Source organism: Alligator sinensis, unplaced genomic scaffold, assembly GCF_000455745.1.
Source record: "Alligator sinensis unplaced genomic scaffold, ASM45574v1 scaffold103_1, whole genome shotgun sequence".
Taxonomy (NCBI): Eukaryota; Metazoa; Chordata; order Crocodylia; family Alligatoridae; genus Alligator; species Alligator sinensis.
In genome coordinates this window covers 367,678-390,039 of record NW_005842226.1, presented here as the reverse complement: position 1 = coordinate 390,039, position 22,362 = coordinate 367,678, and the positions used below count along the sequence as shown (strand labels likewise).

The 22,362-nt window shown below is 59.0% G+C and overlaps 1 protein-coding gene across 2 annotated transcripts in view; it reads right to left on the bottom strand.

Annotated features, from left to right (window-relative positions):
- Window positions 1-5,169: 5,169 nt before the first annotated feature.
- ABHD17A (abhydrolase domain containing 17A) overlaps window positions 5,170-22,362 on the bottom strand; it is an 18,175-nt gene continuing 982 nt past the window's right edge. Inside the window, exons 2-5 of one of the 2 annotated variants that reach the window (XM_025208318.1) lie at window positions 20,685-21,224; window positions 13,256-13,450; window positions 7,725-7,904; window positions 5,170-6,294 (exon numbers count right to left, since the gene is read on the bottom strand). In XM_025208318.1, the coding sequence (XP_025064103.1) occupies window positions 6,069-6,294; window positions 7,725-7,904; window positions 13,256-13,450; window positions 20,685-20,998 (915 nt within the window). In that variant the 5' untranslated portion in view covers window positions 20,999-21,224 and the 3' untranslated portion in view covers window positions 5,170-6,068. Of the gene's footprint in view, window positions 6,295-7,724; window positions 7,905-13,255; window positions 13,451-20,684; window positions 21,830-22,362 lie in introns of those variants that run through there. The other variant, XM_006027169.3, reaches the window with a different exon arrangement.

Genomic DNA, 22,362 nt, shown 5'->3' with positions numbered 1-22,362 from the left:
GGGAGCCATGGCATGGGCCAGGGAGGTGCCCTGGGAGATGCGGGTTTGGATCCTCTCGGGTAAGGGAGTGCTTTGCCCAGGACAAGCCTGTCCGAACAGGGTGGTCATGTTGTACAACAAAACGGGCGCCCCAGCTCCATGTTTCGTAGTTTCATAGTGCTTAGGGTTGGAAGGGACCTAAACAGATCATCAGGTCCGACCCCCTGTCCCGGGCAGGAACGAATGCGGCGTCATAACACCCCAGCCAAATATCTGTCCGAGCCCGTCGGCTCCAGATGCATTGCCTCCTAAGCCAGAAGCAGTGCAGCCTCCCCTACGAAGTGCCAGGGGCAGGACAATTAGCTTAGCTGCATGACCATGCCAATTAGCCCATGCCCAAGCCAATTAGCCCGCTTGCCTGGATGGGGCTATGCTGCTTCCAGGGTGCAACATTTACTATGTCGACACAGCCGGAGCAGGCCTGGGCACGTGCTGAGATGGGAACCCAGGCAGCGGGCAAATCTGCAGCTCAAGAGATGTGGGGCTGGGGAGCGAGGGCACCTGCATGGCCTCCCAGTAGGGATTTCAGGACCCCAGTTCAGTGCGTAGGTGCTTGATTCTGCTTCAGCCCCACTTGAGGAGCCCAAATCTGTCCCAGACTCTAGCTCCTAATCTGCAGTTTGTTGAGCCGCGTGCTGGACGCAGCAGGTCTCATACAATCCCTCTGGCACCATCTAAGACAAAACGCCCATTCACCAGTCACCTAATCCTCGTCTGAGATGGGGCTGCCAATGCTCGTTGGCTGGAGGGCAGCGGAGAAGGAATCTGGAGCTGCGGCTACTAATCTCAGCTCACCCAGCATCCCGTCGAGGGGCTTCATCCCCTTTCCCCTCTCGCCCAGGGATCGGAAACCCATCAGGGCTGGGGACCATCTCTTGCTCTGGGTCTGTGCAATGCCTACACAACGGGGTCCCTAGTATGAGTGAAAGGAGGTGGTACCACTGCCTTCCTGTTGTGGGCAGGAGGTATAAATCCCTTCAGTCCTTTTACTCCAGGGATCAGGTTTGGTGACTCTTTCGGTTTCCCCCAAGACACAGGAAACACAAACCCAAGCCTGTCCCCATCACAGCTTCCCAGGGACCCAGGCCTCTGATCCCCTGTCAGCGCCTTTCTGAAGCATCTGGGAATCAACAGGAAGCAAGCGGCAGGGAGAGGATAAAAATATATTTGGCGCAAACAGAAGGTTTCTATGTTGGGATTAGGGAGCTGCAGGCTGTTCCGGCTGCCTTGCTAATGGGGGCAGGGGAGGGCTGGCTGGGGGGGCAGCGGATCAGAAGCAGCCTGGGGTCAAGTCCAAGGCAGAATGGAAATGTCCCCACCCTGCGCAGGTGTCAGCGCTGCAGCCCCAGCGGGGACAGCCCATGGAGGGAGCCAAGGGCATCCAGGGCACAAGGAAGGCAGGGCTGGAGGCACAGCAGCAGAGTAGGCCATGTGTTGTTGCCTTTAAAGAGCGAGACCCACAAGAGAAGGGAAAACCCAGCGGTCCTGGCTTCCACCGCTCCGCGCTCAGCTCCGAGACCCCGCTCGCCTCCCAGAGGTGCCCCTAGGAACAGGGAAGCCTAACTCCTAGGGCTCAAGAGGAGCAGGAGGGTGGGCAGAGGCAGTGCCGGGGGGCTGGCGGGGTGGGCAGAGCATGCGGCTGCCCATCCGAGTGGCGCAGAGCCCTCTGCGGCAGATGCCCAGATCTCGCCACACCTGAGGCATGCCCCAGTGGGGCCATCCAGGCCAGATTGTGCCGCGGGGGGACAGGCTGGCTCTGTGCCCCTGTGAATTGCCCCACAGTTCAAGAGGAGATCCCTGGGCTGGGGCGAGGCCCAGGCCTGAGTCATCGTCCTCCTGCTGCCGAGGCCGCTTGTTTTCTGCTCCCTGGAACAATGAGCTCCTTTGAGCACCCGCAGCACAAGGAGATGGGGCTGAGACGTGCCACGTCCCGGGCACATGACTCCCCCCGAGCCCCTCCAATCTGCCCCTAAGGAGATTAGCGTGTCAGATGACCCTGGTGCCCATGCTCCCAGGAGCTTCAGGGAGGATGTGCCCAGCGAGGGAGCTTCAGAGGCAAGCAGTGGGGCAAGCCGGCTGCTTGGGCAGATAGCTGGGGCTGTGAGGGAGGTGCGAGGGTTGGATAGATCGGCAAATGGTGACCTTAACCAACAAGGGTCCCAGCACCAGGGTTGGGGGGAGCCCAGCTGGGGCTGGAGGGAGATCAGAGCCCTAATGTGGTCCAATTAGCCACCTGATGAGCTCAGGGACCCTTCCCTGCACCATGCACAAACCCCCTTCTGGACCAGACCAGCCTCCCCTGATTTTCCCCTAAGTCATTTCATTATTTTCTAAATGAGAGTGAAAGTTTGTGGCCCAGGGTTACTCCCAGGTGGTGCATGCCGAAACGCTCGGACCCCTCACCCTGTGCCCACATCACCCACACCAAGACTTCCAGGCTCGTGGGAGCTGCACTTCTTAGCTGAAAGGTTTTTGGGCCAAATAATGCCACCATGGGTGGGTCGAGAGCAATCCCAGAGGAAGGAAATGCCGTCATCTGGGGCCTGAGCAGGTGTGAGCAGTGAGGACCCCGCTAGACCCAGGAGCCAGGTCTGCGGGGAATCATTAGGCTTGCTCTGCTGTGGTGGAGTCTGGGCTGGGATCCTGCCCCCACACCAGACCCCAAGCTCCCCCTGCCCCTGCTGCATCTCCTCCCTCTGCCCCAGTGGGAGGGAAAACACCGGCCTGAGTCCCCACCGTGCAGCTGGTCACAGCTCCCCCTAATCGAATGGGACAAGGACGCGGAGAGGGACTGTTCCAGGGAGGTCACTGATTGTCCCTATTTCACCCACAGCCTGATTTGAAGAGACAGATCGTCCGCAGCTTTTACTGTGTGCTGGGTATTGGGTAACTGCTCCTCCACCTGCTGGAGCAGGGGGCCGCCTGGATGGGCTGGGAGAGGAAGGAGGAGCAGTTTCCCTGGCTTTCTCCCAGGCATTGGTTTGTGCACGCGCAGGAAACACAGTCCATGCATATGCACACTGGCAGGTGTTTGCACATCGACATGTGCACGTGTGTGTGTGGTTGCACACTCACTTGCATGTCTGTGAGACAGCAGAATATAAACCAGAGCCATTGCCCAGAAGCAGCCTCCCTGCACCCCTTTGCCGCTCCCACTATTCACCAGATGCCCTGCCTCCCTCGCAGTCAACTCCTGCCACAACTCACCTCTCCGAGCCGCTCTTCTGGACCCTGCCAGATGCTGCAGAGCCTCTGGAGAGGTGCAGGGGCGGCTGGTGAAGCATCCACGTTGCTGGAGGATGAGACAGGCGGCTTGTGGGGCCAGACCTGCCTCAGCCTGCTCCCCACACTGCCGCCTGCCCTTCAGGGGGTGCAGCCCTAGATTTACAGGGCCCCAACCTGGCCTGGCCCTCACTGCATTAGCCCTATAGGCACACAGCTCTCTACCTGAGCCGCTCCCTCCTCTAGGGCTGGACTCCCCGACTCCCGGCACTGGTTTTCTCCAGCGTGTCCCCGCTCCTCTCCATTCACAGACCTTTCCTGTTCATGCCTGCTGCTTCCACGTCGAAGGCAAGAGACTGCACTGCGGGGCTCAGTACAGCTTTGCGTGGGGAGATCCCGCTGCTGGCAAAAGGGGGCTGGGATTGAAGGACAAGGCCAGAGCTGGGAACGGGGAGACCAGGGCTGGGAGAGCAGGGGTCTGTGCAGGAGCGTGGAGAGACACTGAAAGAGCTGGGGTGAGAAGCTGCCCCCACCCTTGATCCAGAGCTTTGCATTCACTCAGTCAGGGTCTGAGCCCCTGCTGCTGCTGGGGCTCCCCCCAGCCCAGAGAGGACCCAGTTACCTGCTCAGTGCAGCTGGAGCATGTCTGCCTCCTCACCAGAGAACACAGCACTTACCCTCCTGCTTAAGTCTGGTGCCCTAGATGCATGCCCTACAGTCCTGTGCCTGTTGATCGGAGCCAAAAGGCCAAGAGCAATTTAAGCGTGGTGCCTGTTGGCTCATGGGGCTTGCATGTAGGATCTCAGCCGCTTGAGAGCCAAGATTACCTTGAACAGTGTTGTGTAGTTAAGGGTGGAGACTTGTCCAATGCACTGCGAGCAGGCCCCCATCCAAGTCTACGATAGCCTCCCAATGGGAGGATCTCGGCTACACCATTTATTTTTATGGCGACGGGGGATATTTGCTCCTTTTGGCTACAGGCAACCGAGACTCGAGGGCATCTGAATTCCAAGGTCTCCGGCTTGGAGCCTGCACACGGGATGCCTGCCATGGATTTGAGAGTATCTCAAGCTCAAGGTGGAAGAGTCAGCGAGAGAGGAGACTTGCTGGTGCTAGTGCCGCACAGACGTGAATGACCGAGCTCTGCTCAGTCGATAATTTGGAACCGATTTGGCCCAAGACGTGAAATTAAAAAAAAAAAAAGAAAGATTGGGAGACTAAATCCACATACAGACCACAGCCAGGGCAGCCTAAGCCTTGTGCCCCCAAGCCCCTGGAGTGGAGCAGGGCGCAGAGCTGTTGGAAATGCCCCCGTGTCACCCCCAGCACTGAGGTGGTCTTCTGGGAGCAGGTGGGGCAGAGGGAACCCCTGAGAGAGCCCCACAGCCCATCCTGCTGGGCATGGGGCACCATGGGCGGTGACTACACTAAAGCCCCAGCAAGCAGGTCTCAGGGGATTGTTCCAAACCAGCTCCCCCTGCACGGGGAAGCAGGGACCGCTAACACACTGGAGGCCTGCAGAGCTGAATTCCTCCAGCACAGGGCTGCTGGGCGCTGCCTGCTCCACTAGGTCCATGACAGGACATAGCCCAAGGCACCAGGGAGAGGCTGCCCTGAACCAAGCAGATGCTTCCTTCCTGCTTATCCATCTGGCGAGAGGAAGGAGAGGCCCGTGGCTTGGGCACTCTGCAGTGCAGGGCTTAGTGCCCGCTCTACTACACTCCCCAGGCAGCCTGAGTGCGGCATGACCCATGTGCAGCGATGTAGCACCCGGTGCTGGTGGGCCTGTGCTGTGCTCAGAAGCTATGTTAGATGCTACACTGAGCTCCTTGAAAAGGGTCTGGTATCTCGGGATGCAAAACCACCCCCGCTTTGGACCCTCAGACTGAGACATGGAGATCTCCTGTAAAAGTTTACATCTTAAACCTTTATTCCTCTTGGTTTTTCTGTTTCCAAAACGACTCATGAGATCCGCCCACCCAGAGGAGTTGCCTTGGGTGACCTGCTGTCGGGGAGTCCTCTGCAGACACAAAATGGGGCACAGAGCAGGGATGGTGCCATCTCCTTGCCCCACCCGTCCTGCCCTCTCAGGACAGCAGGTGCCACGTGCTAGGCACAGGAGCTTCCAGCCAAGGCTGGCAAATGCCACTCAGCAAATCCCCCGCCTCCCCTCCAACAGTTCCCACTGGCATTTGATTCACTTGTTAAGGGCCCAGCTTCCACTCTGGCTGCATAGGCGGGTGCACTAGGTGGTAAGACAGAGCAGGCGTGTGTATGTACCATGCAGTGATCAGAGCCAGCGGCAAGGCATCCTGCCAGGGATGTGCTGCTCTCTTACCTGCAGCTTGCCCAGTGCTTATTGCTATTGTGAGAACAGCTGCACCGTGGGGTCAGAGCTGGAGGTGATTCCCCGAGGGCTGAGGCTGCAGGAACCCCCAGCCAGCTCCAGGGCAGGCTCAGGAGACAACTCGGGCAGGAGTTGGAGGGATGGGTCCTTGTCCTTTTTCCCCGCCCCCCAAGACACCCATGGGGGTGGAAAACTCCTCTACAGCTGCTGTCCCCCAGGCTCCCGTGCAGCGCCCCTGTTGGCAGGATGCAGTTTGCAGGGGAGGTCCAGCAAGGGCACTGTGCTTGTATCAAATGGGACTTGCCCAAGATGTCATGAGACACGCAATGTACATTCAAGGACCTGAAGCTTCTCTCCAGCTACTCAGTTCGGTCGGCCACAGCTGAGGCTGCCTGAGCTCATGGCACCTCCAGGAGCCGGTGCCCTCCCGCCTGGCTCAGCACGGGGCGGAGATGGCTGCTCAGTTGCGTTGGCTCGCCAGCTCCTGGGAGATGAACTTGCGCAAGCGCTCGAGGTACTGGCTATACAGTTCAATGTCGTTGTGTCCTGCACCCTCCACCCACAGGGGCTCCACTGCCTTGGGGCAGCGCTCATATAGCGCCAGCCCGTGCGAGAAGTCGATGACCTCGTCCTCGGTGCCGTGGATGATGAGGACAGGCGAGGTGATCTTCGAAATCTTCTCGATGCTGCAGAGGAAACAAGCCTGCGGTGAGGGACCCTGCACAGCAATGGCACCTGATGCCACAAGGGGGCACTAGGCAACATCACAGCCCTGGCACTACAGGGCAGCCGGGAAGTGCAGCTACTTCTTGGGTGGAAGATGAGAAGCAACCAATTGCACGTGGCCCAGAGTATGTTGATGCGAGGGGAAGGCCTGCAGATTAGCCCCCACTAGGACTTGGGCTGTAACCCCCCCGGCTGGTGCCGTGCCCCCAGGTTTCGTGTTTACTGGTCCTCAGTGACTCCAGCCCAAACGTGCCCCTTTAACAAGTTTAAATACACTGTTCTCACAGCTGGCCCCTCAAATGCTGAGATCTACAGACTGGGGGTGGAGAGGGGCCCTCTCATCACTTGGCTGGACCTGCTGCATGCCAGAGCCCAGCGCCCCCCAGAACCCACAGCAGAGCCAGGGTGCACACAGCCAGAAATTAAGGGTTTGTAGCGGTGGCAAATCCACTGCTTCTTCTGTTAGACCCCTGCACCCCCAGCCCCTTTACCTTGCACACTGTCCCCCTAACACTGGTTCTGCAGGACCAAGCAGGCCCCGGGACCTCCAGGGCAGCCCCACCTCCATCACTGCAAATGGGGCTCAGTGGACAGGGCAGCTAAGGTGTCTTGCTAAGGTGTCTGAGTCCAGCCTTGTGCTGGGTGAGCGCTGAAGGCTGCCCCAGCTGTAAGTGGAGACCTGGTGCCTGGAGTGGCCGGACAGGACACCAGCCATGCCACCCCCACACCCACCACTGGGTGCAGAATGAGATGCGTCTTAACCAGCATGGATACAGACTGTGTGTCTTGATCTCTCCCCACTGCTGGGAGGCAGCTGTCTGTCCTGACCACGCTACAGGGAGCACAGACAGGCCCAGCTCCTGCCCCTGGGCCAGGGGGCTTGTGAGACTCCATTCATGCCTGCCAAGAGCTCCCAGGGCCCAGGCTGAGGGATAAAGGGTTTGACCAACTCAGGCCACTGCAGCCATGCAACAGCTCCTGGCAGGTTCCCCCGAGTTCTTCTAGAGGGGCCTGGGGAGATGCAGCGGCAAATCTCTGCTCCATGTCTTGCCTGGTTTTGGGCCTAGGGAGAGGTGTGGTTTTGCACTGCTGGGAATGGCAGGGGAACAGGGGAGAGTTGGAGGGTGCTGGGACCTTCCCCACCTCAGGGGGGGCTCTCTCAGGGGACAGCTGGCAGCCAGGGGATACCAATTTGCAGATCCAGACACTGCCATCTGGTACACAGTTGCCATGGCACTTCCATGGCAATGGGAGTGTCAGGTCTGCAACTAAGGCACCTGTCACCAAAAGGAGGGCCTGAACTCAGGAGTGCCCACGATCCCTTGCAAGGCCAAGCTCCCTGTGGGCTGCTGGTGTCTGTGCCCAGCTGGAGAAGCGAGGGGGCACTCACTTGGGGAAGGCGTCAAAGCAATAGGTCTTCTTAGTGTCCGGGAAGGCAACCCTCATGCCCGAGGTGAGGGGCGAGTGCAGCACGACGGCGGCACACTCGTAGCGCGAGGCCAGGTCCACGGTGGGCACTGTGCCAATGCTCTGTCCATACAGGATGATGTTCTCCGGGCTGATCCCGTACCTGAAAGGAGGGAAGCCGAGGGGTTAATGCAGGGCACCCTCCAGCCAACACACAAGTCCCAGAGACACGAGAGCAGCTACTCCAGGGCCTGACAGCAACACGGCACCATCCCTCAGACCAAAGGAGGGGCCAGATGGCCTGAGGAGTCTGACTGTGAGCAGTTCAGGGCACTGCCCTGCTGGGGACCCTGGTATATGACACACTAGACAATGGGACCCCCCAGCAGAGACCCCATGAGACACATCAGGGGATGCGACCCCCCTCACTGCAGATCCTGGGATGCGACATGCAGGACCAAAGGATCCCCCCCCCATCAGGGATTCCCAGAGAGGACACACCAGGTGATTCCCTCCCCACAACCCAGAGTCCCGTACAGGATAATCCTCCCCATGTCCTTCTTCCGCTTGTCTATACAGAAGTCCCACATGATGCACAGCAGCTGCAGCCACCAGTTTCCTCCCAGAAGCCCTGCCCCACCCCCACTAGATAGCTGCCTTCCCTCCCCTTCTTCCGGGCTTTCTCCATCTCTAGCCAAGACCACGCACACAAGCTGGAGCCCAGGCTGCCCAGCTCCCCATGGAGAAAAAGGCTGGGTGACCACCTTAAATGGGGGGAGTTGAGACCCTGAGATGCAGGGACATCTTCAAGGTTACCCAGGGAGTCAGTGTCAGAGCTGTTCTCCTGAGTCCCAGCCCAGCACTTGCACCATGAGGCCCGAGCTCTGCTGTCCTTGCCCTAAACCAGAGCTGCTGGCAGGTGTCACCCCAGGCACCTCTGCCCACAGACCGCACCCCACCTGGGAGCCAGTCCAAAATGCTGACTCGAGCTCAAAGCACTGAGTCATCGCTTCTCGCTGCAGCTGCCTCCCGCCCCCCTCAGGGCCCAATCCTGGTCCACATTGCAGCCACTGGTGAATACACCCCTTCCTCACCGCCCCCACCCCAGTGAGGAATAAATCTGGCTCCTGTCCCTTCTGCAGGGAGCTGGCTCCACACCAAACACCCAAGGACACACCACCTCATTCCAGATGCATGGACATCCCTATATTCTCATGGCTGGGCTGGAGGGGAAGCTGCCAGGGGTCCCTGCAGGCTTATGAATCAGTCACAGGGGTCATCAACCACGGGGATCAGTACATCTGAGCAAGCCCTGTCCACACTGTGACCTGGGGATCATGGTACAGACCCAAGGGTCAAACTGCCGGCAGCGGATGGCAAGAAGGGGATGGAAAGGGGCTTAGAGCAGGGGACGGCTGCTCCCACAAGGAAGAGGAAGGGGAGGTACTGAGGGACCTGCTGGCATGGGGGCAAAGAGGCAACAGGGATCCAGGTGGCAGTGGGAGGAAGGGGGCTGAGGCAGGGAGAGGCTGCAAAGAGCTGTTAGGCTGGGGGCTCCCTGGCAGCCCAGCTCTCGGCACCCCCTGTCCTGGCTCACATAAGCACTGTCCCAGGCGGCAGATGGCGCAGGTGAGGCAGGGGGAGGTGGTGCCTGGGACATCAGCATTGTCTGGAATAGCTGTGCTCCAGCACGCAGGTGCCTGCTACCACCCTCACTCCTGCTGCCTGCGCTCCCTAGATACCCACCCTCAAGGGCAGGACACGGTTATCTGCCTGGCTCCAGGCTCCCCCCGCACAGCTGCAGGGGGGCGGGGAGAGACAGCATGGGGCTCGTTCTGATGTCAAAAGCCTTATCAGCACCTTCCTGGGCCTGGAGACAGACTGGTTTGATCATCAGTAGGAGGGAGGCTCGTCATGCATCCGGGACAGCAAGGCAGGAAAGACAAATCACCCCTCCGCCTGTGCACCAACAGGACCCGCTCTGCGATGTGGCTCTTATCCTAGGCCTGGAGCTTGGAGCTGACAGGCAGAAGCAGACCTTACAGACCTGTCAAGCACCACTGAAGTGGTTTCAATTAACAGTACCCAAGGCCTGGCACAGATACCTGCTGCCTTTCTGAGCATAGTGTACCGGCACCTAGAGCACCCGCAGCCCCTCTGACCCCCAGCCACCCTGGTACCAGCAGGGCAAGGCTTCCCCCCTCTCTCCAACACCTTCTGCTGGCTGCCAGGGCCACTTCATGCTCTGGCAGCACAGTGGCTGCAGCGAGCCCTGCGAGCACCCAGAAGCACTAGGACATGCTCTTGCTGCGGTGGTGGCACAGAGCCAAGCAGAGACGTGGCCCATCAAGGTGACAGGGGCAGCTGTGACACAGACCCAGCCCACACAGTGCCACGCAGGGGTAGAAAGCTCATCTATGCTAGGGTCCTGTCTAGGCTGCATTTCTTGTCACCAAAATGGAGCCACCCACGGTACCACTGCCTGCTCCCCAAGACTGGGCTTGAACCAGCGACACCAGCCCATCCCCCACATATGTCCTGCCTCCCCCCAAGCAGGAAGGCTTGCCATGGTGCCGGGAGATGCATCGCCTGCTGAGCGCAGCTGCCTTGGGCAGGAGCCAGCCCAGCAGACAGGGCCTGGCCCTGAGCAACCAGCAACGGGCCTCCCTCCTTCCCGTGCCACAGACAGGCCGCCCAGCCCGGGGACAGGACCAGCTGCAGAGTAGAGCTGGTGGGGGGCCGTGAACCCAGGAGCCAGGCAGAGGCGGCCCCATAGCCAACACCTCCCAGAAGGCTCAGCAAGAAAGCTATGGGGTGCAGTGTGTAGGGGGGCCACAAATTATGTCCCCTCCCTGTGCCTCAGTTTCCCCACCCCACACTTTGCCTGTTCCATTGCAAGGGACTGCATGCACAACAGCCCTGTGGGCCCTGCTCTCAGTTGAGTGCTCCAGGGCACGTTCTGTGCTTCTACTAGCCAAGCACCTGGTCCAACCCTGCACCCCCAAGTTCCTTGGCTGCCCCATGTCTTTCAAGGACTCTCTGCAGTGCCAGGGGCACTGTGTGCCCCCCTCCCATTCTTATCTCTTTCCTAGGTCTCCCAGGCACTAACTCCTGGGCAGAGTGGCGGGGGTGCCCTACTGCTGGGTGTGCTCATTTCATGCTGTCATCCAGGCCCCCGTCTGAGACCGTCATGCCAGGGGCCGATACAGTGGCTCCATTAAACAGATGCAAATGGTCCCTTGTGTCCTCCTCTCCTGCCTTCTGCTTTTCGATCTGCCCACACGAGCCCAGGAGCCCCCCGGCATCGTGGTGGCAAGAGGATTGGCCCTTAAGAGTGACGGCACTGTATGCAAACACCTAATGCCTGTGGGCAATGCTGGACCGTGCTGCACCCAGGCAGGAGGAGAAACAAGCCTTGGGGGATTCTTTGCGGCAGGCAAAGACAGCCTGGCACGGTGTTTGTTGCCCTGTCTGTCGACTGTGTTAGAAACACAGCTGTCATCTCCTCCCAGGGGAGCAGGCTGGGGGCACAGGCTGGGAAGGTGGAATTTGGCCATTTCTATGCAAGCCATGTGACACGCTCTGCCCCTTGCCACTCACTGCCTTCATCTGGGAGGACAATCCCCCTTGCCAAGCCTCGGTGACACTGCCCTGGCAGCGTGCAGTGCACAGCACATGCCACCTGGGCCTCCTGGGGCTTTCTGGCAACAGCAGTGCCAGGGCTCCTGGGAGGACGTATGCACCGCAGCACAGGCGTGTGTGTGTGTGTGGAGGAGGGGCTCGGGGTACCTGGCCAGCCTATACAGTGCATGGGGAAGTATGTGCCCTCCTGGCCTGACCGCTCTCAGGACTCAAACTAGCTCAGTTAAGGCAGTTGGGTCTGCAGAGCCTCATCCTCCACAAGCCTGTTGGCCCTGGGGGGCTAATGCACACATCACCTTCATCGTCTCTCTCAGGAGGGTCCATGGCAGGCAAAGCAGCTAGAACGGCTCCCCCACTCCTGACCAGGCAGCAGGACTCACCCAGAAGAGTTTGCTCTCTCAGATGTCCCCTGCCCCCTTCAGCATCCCCTGAACCCTGGCCTCCCCTTTCACCTGCCATCTCCACTGCCTGTCACCAGGGCTGAGGTGCCAGCCAGGAAGAGAGCATTCTGCCAAGCCCATGGACTCCTGATGGTGAGCCTGCCTGCAGGGGAGACAGGCCAGGCATCTCTCCACCTCTGCCACCCTTGTGCTGCAATCGTTGGGACTGCCTTGTCCCTCAATCCCAGCCCACATCCAACATGGGATACTCCATGGGGACCCTCCTGCACTCCCTGCCCCAAGGTAAATCCTAGGTGGGGGCATTCAACCTCTGCGGCCTGCCCAGCCCAGGTCTCCTCCCTGAGGCTGCCAATGAAGGAGCCAGTAAAAGCTCCTCAGCCCTCAGGGCCTTTGAGCCCTGGCACTACCCTTGGCACAGCAATGGCCTGGACTCCCTGCACAGGGAAGTCTGCATCCCCACGAGTGCCCTGGGGGCTTCCAGCCCCTGCCTGTGCCACACACTAGCTCAGCCCACTCCATCCTGCGAACAGCTGCTCCCAGCCCCACGAGGCCCTTCCGTGCAGCGCTGCCTTGGCCAGCAAGGTTTCCTGTTTTCCAGAGCATGGGCCTCACGGGATTTCCTAGCCCCAGCATGCAGGCCAGCTTCCTCTCCCTTCCCCTCCCCCCTGCTCTTCCGCAGCTCCCCCATGCCGCTCTGCTGACATAGCTACAGTAGTACACAGCCCCCGGCCAGGGCACAGCTGATGTCTCAGTACGTGCCCATTACCCTGGCATCTGGGAGCTCCACAATCAAGCACTGCCTCATCTCAGCAGGAGGGGTAGGGCAAAGGATGAGACATATCCCTGGCAGCCCATAGGCGAGGGCTGCTGTATCTTATGGTGACGGACCCAGCACTGAGCACTCAGCACTGAGTGAGGGGCCGTGGCAATCTGCGCTGGCTAGAGCTTTCACAGGGTGGGTAGTTTCCTTCATGAGCAGGCACAATCCCACCAGGTACCCCAGGGCCCTGTCCAGGTGGAGCAAACAGGGCCCTCCTATGCAGTGAACACACTGGGGTGGAAATTGCCAACCGTCAGAGCTAAATGTTGTATGAGCTGCTGCAGCTCATGCCAGTGCTCTGTGCTGGGTCTGGGACAGACTCACCCCCCACCAGAGCAGGCTCCCAGGACACCACCCCTACCCCTGCTCCAGTAGTGTGGGCATCTAACAGCACTGAAGGATGTGCCAGAGCCCTTGAACCCCAACCAACAGCCCTGAGCTCCCCCCGACAATTCTGCTTTTCCCCACACTGCTGACAAACAACCCCTGCAACCCCAGCCTGTGCCCCTGCCATCTTGTAGCTGGGCAGAGGCACTGTCCCTACCCAGTTAGGGTCTGAGGTGGGAAAGGCAGAACATCCCTCCCCCCTCCCTCCCCAACACTGTAGCCGAGGGCCTCTGAAACAGTCGACAGGACCAGAGCAGGACTTACCGTGTCCTCAGCGCTTGCCAGGCAGCATCGATATCAGCATAAAGGTTCTTCTCCGAGGGTTTCCCCGTGCTGACGCCGTAGCCCGAGTAGTCATAGGAGAAGATATTGCAGTTGATGCGCGTGCCCAGCCCAATGTAGAAGCTGCTCATCTGGCCTAGGTCCACAGCATTGCCATGGGAGAAGAGCACCGTGAACCTGGCAGGCAGAGAGAAGATGCACCGGTTAGCCACAGACAGCACTGGGCATGGCAGCCTCATGCCCCTGCCAGACCCTGATGAGCCGGGTGGCCTGGTACAAGGCCAGAAGTACCCACTGGCCAAGGGCAAGGGAGAGCCCAGGGGTGGGTAGGCTGAGAGCCCGTGATCCTGGGGGAGATGGACTGAAAGGCACATCTGCAGCCAGGTTCCCCAAGACACTGGGAGCCACAAGTCCCTCAGTGCCAGAGTCAGGACGCAACCAACCCCTGCCCCCACTCAATGGAGCCCGTTATGCCACTCAAGGGAGACTGAGCAGCTCTAAGACGGCAGTCCCACAAGCCTAAGACTCTCCAAGGCATCTGGGGGGCAAAGGGCTGGGCCTATACAGACAGAAATGATGCCACGACAATCAGCACCAGTGTCCCAGCCTCAGACCCTGGCCTCCCCCACCACACCTCTGCTGCAGACACACCTGGGGGCAGTCCATTGCCCTCCCGTGCTCCACACACCCAAGCAGCCCCACTGCAAGCCATGGCTTGGCATAGTCTCATAAGCTGGGCAGGGCCGGCCTGGCACATGCTTCAGTGGGAACCCTACTAGTGGCTGGCTGCTGTGGTAATGCTGGCCTGAGGCCACACTGGGACAGCATGAAGCCCTCCTCTCACAGGGAAGGGCAAAAGGGTCCCAGTCCTCAACTCGGTTCCCTGGGCTGAAAGGGGGTGGCCTGGCTGGCTCAAGGTGGCACGCTCTCCCTCCTAAGGCAGTGCTGTTGCCAGGGCCCCAGGAGCAATGCTGGTCTGCATGGTGTGTGGGTGGGAGACCCCCATCCAGGACACGTCACAGGCATCCGCCCACACTGGGCTGCTGGCTCCCGTGAGCATGTCATGAGTCACAGGGTTTTGCCACTGGCAGGAGCCATCACCAGGACACCAGATGCTCCTCTGTGTTCATGGCCTGTGCAAGAGTCATCTTGTAGCTGGGCTGAGGCACTGTCCCTACCCAATTAGGGTCTGGGGTGGGAAAGGCAGGACCTCCCCTCCCCCTCCCTCCCAGACACTGCAGCCCTAGGTCCCCAAGGCAGCCAAGGGGGCCAGGCCAGGGCTCATGCTCACCAGGGACATGCCACTGCCCTTGCTGACAGGCTCTGCCTCTGTGGAGGGGCCCGAGGGCAGAGAATGGGGTTTTGGGCAGCAGGAAGCTGGTGATGGGAGCAGGTCCAGATCTGGATCCAACAGATCCAACTGCCTCAGGGCCTCCCCATGGCCCATGACCCCAGCAGCAGTCCTCTGCCAGTGCCCCTGCCCCTGGACCCCTCCGCTGGGGCAGGGAAAGGTGGACTCCCTGCAGGTGGGTCTCAGGCAAGGAAGTCAGGATGGTAACAGGGGAACAGCCATACATCCTGTCAGACAAGCAAGCAGGCATTGGGGTCTCTCCCTCAGAGAAGCCAGGGACAGGGGCCTTCCTGCGTATGCATTAAAGGTTGAATTCCCACCTGCCAATCTCACACCTGTTGGCAGAGGAATGGAGGGGAAGCCTTCAAAAACGGGTGAAAACTAGAATTAAAGCTGCATTTGTTTTAAATCTCATGATTTGTTGCGAGTCCCGCTCCCTGTTTCTGCCCTCTCTAGCTTGGCAAGGTCAGAGCCAGGGCAGTGGAAGGAGCGCCAGGTAGCCAAGGTGGCCAGGACAAACCACGACTTCAAACTGAGCCAAAGGAAGCAGGACCTTGGCAGGCTCCAGCCTGGGGGCAGGGAGAGGAGCAGTGACACGCACCCTGGATTGCAGCAGCCGGCGAGGTGATCAGAGCTCCAGCACCTGGCGCAAGGCATCTGCAGCCAGACGGAGAAGGGACGGGGCTGGCGCCGACAAAGCTGCTGAAGTTTACAAGGCAGCGAGGGGCTTGGCTGGTGGCCAGACAGTGCCTGCAGCCGGACCAGGTGCTAATGCGCTTCGTCGGCTTAAGGCAAAATAAGCCTGTCCCAGCCACACGCTACCCCTGGCAGCCTGCAGGGGATGGGGTGGGGGCACCTGTCTGCCTGGATCAGCCCTTTACACCCTCCTGCTTGGGCTGGCAGGGGGCTGGCTGCCAAGTCTCCACTCCCGGCCCCCCAAGCTGGGCTCCCTCGCTGGGCCTCTTGCTCCTGCCTCGGCCGGAACCAGCCCAAGGCGACACACGCAGGGCTGGACTCGCAGCCAATGGCCCCGAACGCTCGGGTCCACATGGCAGGCAGGGAACAACCCTGGACCAGGTCCGAAGTCTCTGGTGGGGCAGGAGATGGCGCAGAGTGACTTCCTGCCCTCTGCTTGTGGCAACACCTCAGTGCCGGGAAGGGAGTGGCCAGGTGGGTGGGGGGAGCTGGGATCAGTGCCCCCCAGTCCAGCCACCCCCAAGGCTTTAAATACAGGTAATAAATTGACTACAATTAACATCCTACTGCTGTTTTAACCCCTCTTACTCCTCTAAGAGCTATGGCCCAGCTCGCAGAGCCCTGGTGTAACCCAGCTGAGCCCTGGAGCGGTCTGGATGACCCCAGCAAAGCCTGGATACCATACCACGATCCCTCTCAGTCTGCCCCTATACCCAGGTCTGGGGCCGATTCCTTATTGCCTGGGCTGCCCCCTCTCCCCTTAGTTGGACTTGGCAAATCCAACTGGGCTTCGGGGCCCCCAGCCACAAAGCCCCCCACCTTTCCCAACACAACAGCTGCAGGCAGCTGCTCTCACCATGCAAAAGGGGACACCCTTGAGGATCCCACAGCTCGAGTCAGATGCCAAGGGAAGAACCGCAGCTCATTTCCCCACCCTTGGAGACCTCCACTGTGACCACAAGCTGGAGACGGCCACAGGCACACCCCAAACTGCACTAATTATCCACCTCTAACCTCCACCCCCTAATTCAACAGTCCCAACGTTTACTCCATCCCTACAGCAGCCCTCCAAAAAATTACTCTGCCAATGCCCACTCCCATGGATCCCTCCTGACGACCATGACAGGCCAATGCCAGCCTGCAGCTATGACCAGCACAGGCACTTACAAGCTGAGCTAAGGGCCCCTTTGTACCAGGCACTACGCATACAGTGAGAAATGCCCAATTCATGCATCAACAAGCTGATGATATAAATGGCACACAGGCTGAGGGTGGGAGCAGAAGCGAGGCAAGAAGTGACTTGCCCAAAGTCAGAGCAGCTTAGTGGCAGAGCTGGGAAGAAACGCCAGGTGCCCGAGGCCCAGGCTGGTATCTGAGGCACTCCTAAAATCCAGCTCTGTCTACGTCAACTGCAGAACAGGAGCCCAAAGGTGCTGGGTTCATGCAGGCTGGCCAGATGAAAGCTGAGCAGAGCTATGCTGGCTCCTAGCAATACCTCAGGGAAACACCAGGAAGGGGAAAGGGCTGCTGAAGCTTAGAGGGCAACGTTGGCACAAGCGTAAATGGGTCCAAGCCGGCCTTGGACATGGCAGGTTGGGAACGAGGAGGAGGTTTCTAGCCACTGGAGAACAAGGCAGCCAAACGACCTCCCAAGGTGAGCATTTGGGTGAAGCGCGTGGGTTGAGAGGGAGCTCTGTGACATGAAGCCTGCCACGGTGGGGCCCTGGCCTTACCATCCCGCAGCTATGTACATCACTGACGTTCCCATGCAGAAGGCAGCACCCGAGAGTAACTTGTTCAGAGGCACAGGCTCTTGTAGGTGACAGCCCACTGCATCAGGTCTGACACTGGCATCCGAGGAAGGTCGTTGCCTACGTTGCCTCTCTGACTCAGTCAGTCACTAAGGTGCCCCCTGCCCTGCCTTCTGCCTGACTTCAGACTAACACAGCTAAATCCCCCCATGATGTTTCCATGTGCACACCAGGGCTGAGGCCCACACATCACTGCTTTGTTGGCAGAGTTCTGCGGGGGAAGTAATTCCTCTTCTCTTTCTCCACTAACCAATGTTGCTCTGCCCATAAAAGCCCTCTGTAGCTCCTGGCCATGGGGAACTGGCTGGGCTCAGCCTCTGTGGGCACCCACCACATCTCTGCCGGGGAGTTGGCCAGTGTAACTTTAATAGTGCATCTCCTGGCTCATCCCTGCCAACACAGATGATGAGGCTTTTGGCTCTGGATTTCCAGGGGTCAAAAGGTTTTCCCACAGCTCAAGGCCCATCAAGCTTGCTCATAGCACATAAGGGACTGACATGGCTGACATTACACCCAGCTGCCTGGGACTCCCTAGCCTGAATGACCAGGCACCCACTTACATCTGTGTCAACCAGGGACAGCTTTTGAAGAGAGTCTGGAGCAGAACCCGAACTCACCCGTCTGGGACTGGAGTGAGGCACCTGACCCGTCCAGCATGGCACCCATGATGGTGGGATGAAGAGTAGGTTTCACAGATTCATAGATGTTAGAGGCTGGAAGGGGCCTCACAAGGCTATCAAGTCCAGCCTCCTGCACTTGGGCAGGAAAGGCTGCTGGGGTCAGATGACCCCAGCAAGGCACACATCAAGTCCTTTTTTAAAAGATCTCCAGGGTAGGTGGTTGTACCACCTCTGGTGGGAGTCTGTTCCAGACCCTAGGCACTCGAATCGTAAAGAAATTTCTCCTTATGTCCAATCTGAAGCGATCTTCAAGCAGTTTGTGTCCATTGTTTCTCGTCTTCCCCTAGGGTGCTTTGGTGAACAGACACTCCTCCAGGCACTGATGTAGGCCCTTATATACTTATAGGCTGCCACCAAGTTCCCTCTAAGTCTTCTTTTCTCCAGGCTGAACAGTCCCATGTCTTTCGGCCTCTCCTCATATGACCTGCTCTCCAGACCTCTAATCATGCACTTGGCCCTCCTTTGGACTCTCTCAAGCTTCTCCACCCTCTTCCTGAAATGCAGACCTGCATGCAGTACTCCAGCTGGAGCCTCACTAAGGCCGAGTAGAACAGGAGGATGGTATCCTTAGTCTTGCTTGGGATGCATCGGTAAATGCAAGACAGTGTTTTATTTGCTCTGCCAGTTTTGTCAATACCCATCTAGTTGTCCCACATTGCTCACTCTTAACATGGCTTTCCAGACTAGGAAAAATCTACCTCATGACAGAGGAAGTCATCATCAAAGGCAGCCACCGCTCTGCTGGGATTCAGCACCTGTTTGACTTCACAGGGGAAGGCTACAGAACAGTTTCGGACTGTAAGTGTTGAATGCGGAAGGAAGAGGATCAGTGTTGAATCAGGAAGGAGGATTCTGTTTGGAAGAATGCAATTTTCCAAGCAAGGAAGCAGCCAGGACACCCCTTGCTTGGTGACAACCAGCTGCTGTCACCATCTTCCAGTGCCAGCAGGTCTTTCTGCAATACCGTGGAGCCAGGGCTGCTTAGAGGGCAAAGAATGCCCCACTGACTGGGGAAGTCTCCCATGCACGGAGCAAACTAGCTGGAATCTGCCCAGCCCTGAGCCACTCGCACCATGAGACACACAGGAGACAAATGCAGCAAAGATGGGGCACAAAGGCGGTTCCAAGGAGGCTCCAGCTGTGCAGGCAGCTTATGAAACAGCTGCTGATTCCTTTCTCTTCAACCCCCCGCCCCCCCTACCCCACAGGCATGAAGAGCTCCATCAGACAGGCCCTAAACCCTAGCAGGTGAAAGAGCAACATATAGAGCTAGGCACATATAGCATAAGGAAACTTCTGTGCCACTCCCTGGCCCGCCCTGCCCCAGCTGTCACAGATTCCAAGGGGTTGGGGCTGGGCCAGCGAGCGTTTCCACAGGGCAGCTGAGGCCTTAAGTACAATTGGGTAGAGCATGGATTCCAGCAAGATTAGCAGTCCAGGCTGCAGCCCAATGGGGCACTGAGCTCCTGGGGGCATCTGGATGCTACTGTAATAAATACAATGCAAGGATAATTCCCAAGACGATAACACCCAGACACCAGGTGATGGCCCTGGTGCAGTTACCTACACCAGGAAAGGGGGAAGCTACAGAGAAGTTATGTACTCTAAAAGTTGCAATTGCAGAAAAAGCAGAAGGGGAAAAAGCTGGGGAGGGAAGTAAATCTTTTCATATTCATGCTCCTAAATCCCATCCAGCTTCATTTCTTTTGGGTTTTTTTACTTGATTAAAAACAAAATGTTTCTAATAATTCAGGCAGCAGTTCCAAAAGCAGCCACTGGATCTGTTGGCTACCCTGGGGGGCACACAAGGATGAGCCACTGCCGCAGCCCTCCAAAGGAAGGGTGGCTTCTTCCTCAATGGATGCCTCCAAATCCAGACTCAATGCCTTTCTGGCAGATCTGATCAAACCCAGCATGAGAGACTGGGCTCAGCACAAGAGTAACTGGGTGAAAGTCTTGGGTCTGTATTGCACAGGGAGCTGGAGTGGAAGAGCTCACAGTGCCTTTGGGTCTAACCTCTATGCATGAGTGACTCTGCAGGTCACTAGGTTCAGACAAGCCTTCCCACACCAAGCTTTGGCTGTATGTATTGACTGGCTTGGAAGGGGCCAGCACAGGGCTCATGGCCCGCTCGGTCTGTGGCTGCTTTGCCACACAGGTGGCAAAAGGAAGCAATGCTGGCTCTGGGATTTCAGCAGCTCCTCTATGGCCCACCCAGGCCCCAAAGAGCCAAGCAGGATCAAAGAGAAATGGTGCCAGCCCTTGGTAAGACCTGGGGAGGGGGCTGCTGCAAGGCCATGAGGTCTGGGTGGGTCTAGAGAGGGCAGGGAAGGAAGTCATTCAGGTTGCGGCCCCAGGGTTTACCCTCAGTGACAATAATGACCCTCCAACCTGGGTCAGCAGCTTCCTTTATCGCCTCTCAAAGTATTTCACCCCCATAGTGGCACAACTAAGTCCCAATGGAGGCCTGCTCAGCTAGCAGACAGAGGCACAGACCAGACTCAGAAAGGAACCCAGGAGTCAGGGCCCTTTTCTATCTTTTTCTTTAATTCCACGCCCCATTCATGTCATGAACAAAGCAGATCCTGGCAGCCCAACCTCTAGCATGCATTGCCTCCAAAACCCACCTCGGGACAAAGCAGTGTCCCTGTGGAGCATGCCGGATTTAGCACAGGATCACTTCAGGGCAGGAGGTGGTGCTGGGTCACACCTCCCTATGGGCACGATGGCCCCAGCCTACAAGCACAGAGAGAATTTCCTAGTTGGGATCAGAACCGTGGCCAAGGGAGGCTGGAATCATCTGGGCTCTGCCATGCGCTGCCCAGAGCGAGCCCAGAGCTCACGGATGTGTCCGCCACACGGCTGCCACTTACCTGGCGCCTGGCACACAGCGGATGTACATGCAACCGACGCGGTTCCCCCGGCTGCTCTTGGTTAGAAACACCTCAATGGTGTCCAGCTCCCGCTGGGCATACTGGAAATCTGCCCGGTCGGTCAAGTGCAGCTTCCAACGCCCCGGCGTGCCGCCCCTCAGCGAGCTGGTGCTGGTGCTGCCCGCAGGCTCTGGCTCGGGCACAATGGCGTAGGTGGGCTCCGGGGGCAGGAAGGCCAGCTTGGCTGCTATCCGGCTGGGGCAGGGTGGGCAACAGAAGAGGCAGCACAGCTCGCTCACCGACAGCCCATTCATGGTGACGGCAGCTGTGGCACAACGTCTTTCGTGACTTAAAAACCCAATCCACACAGTGGTTCGCGTCTACCACAGAAAAGTCAGGAGGTACGGCTTGGCCCGGTCCCGCTCTGCTCGCCACGCCGGCCGTCAAAACCTGCCTGCCGGGGCTCTCGTATGCACCGTGGCGCTGCTGGGCAAGGCTGGCAAAGCAGCCGTCTGTCCGTCCATTCCTATCCACAGGGCCCTGGGATGGAAGGAGGACAGGTTAGGATGCTATGGCATGTGCTTCAAGCCCACGTGTGATGCACCAAAACTGGATGGTCCCCTCCCCTCCGAGAGCCACACAGCAAACAGCCCCCCCCAGAAACCCACACTGCTCAGGTCGCCCCGCTCCCTGCAAACCCCACACAACACCTTGCACACCGTTCAGTGCATCCCCGCACAATACACCCCACTCACCGTCCAGTACGTCCCCACGCGGTACACCCCCTCGCTGCAAATCCTGAGCAGTGCACCCACACAGAAATACAGCCTCGCACAACACCCTCCTCTAAGTGTTCAGCACATATCCAGACAGTACACCCTGCTCAGTGCAAATCACACTAAATACACACCCACACAGCATACACCGCTAACTGTTCAGTACAAACCCACACACAGCACACTGCTCACCGCAAATCACACACCGCGCACACCCACACAGCACACCCTGCTCGCTGGACAACACGCACAGTCCAGCCCCTCGCCAAGCTCACCTGCGGTCCTCCTGGGGCGGTGGGGGGGACACCCTTTACACACCCCTCCCAGCTAAAACACACGACACGCTCCCCATGCACACAAGGGAGATGCATCCATCGCCCCGCACCACGCTCACCCCGAGGAGCCCCCGGCGAGCCCGCCATGCACCCCAACGCGCCCCGATCCTGCCCGGCAGACCCCTGCAACGCGCCGCCCCACGCACGGCTGCCACCGCCGCCCGCGAGGCTGTTTGTACACACCCCTCCCAGCTAAAACACACGACACGCTCCCCATGCACACAAGGGAGATGCATCCATCGCCCCGCACCACGCTCACCCCGAGGAGCCCCCGGCGAGCCCGCCATGCACCCCAACGCGCCCCGATCCTGCCCGGCAGACCCCTGCAACGCGCCGCCCCACGCACGGCTGCCACCGCCGCCCGCGAGGCTGTTTGTGGCGGGCGGCATCGCGGGCCACCACGCAGCCCGCACCATGCCCCAGCCGGGGGGACGGCGCTGCGGGGAAAGGGCGAGGGGAAGAGGGAGGGAGGCGCAGGAGCGGTTTCTGCAAGCGGAGGCAGAACAGCCCTGGCTGCGGGCGGCTCCGGCGAGCCCCTGCGCGGGGGAAAGCCGCGGCCGCGGCGAC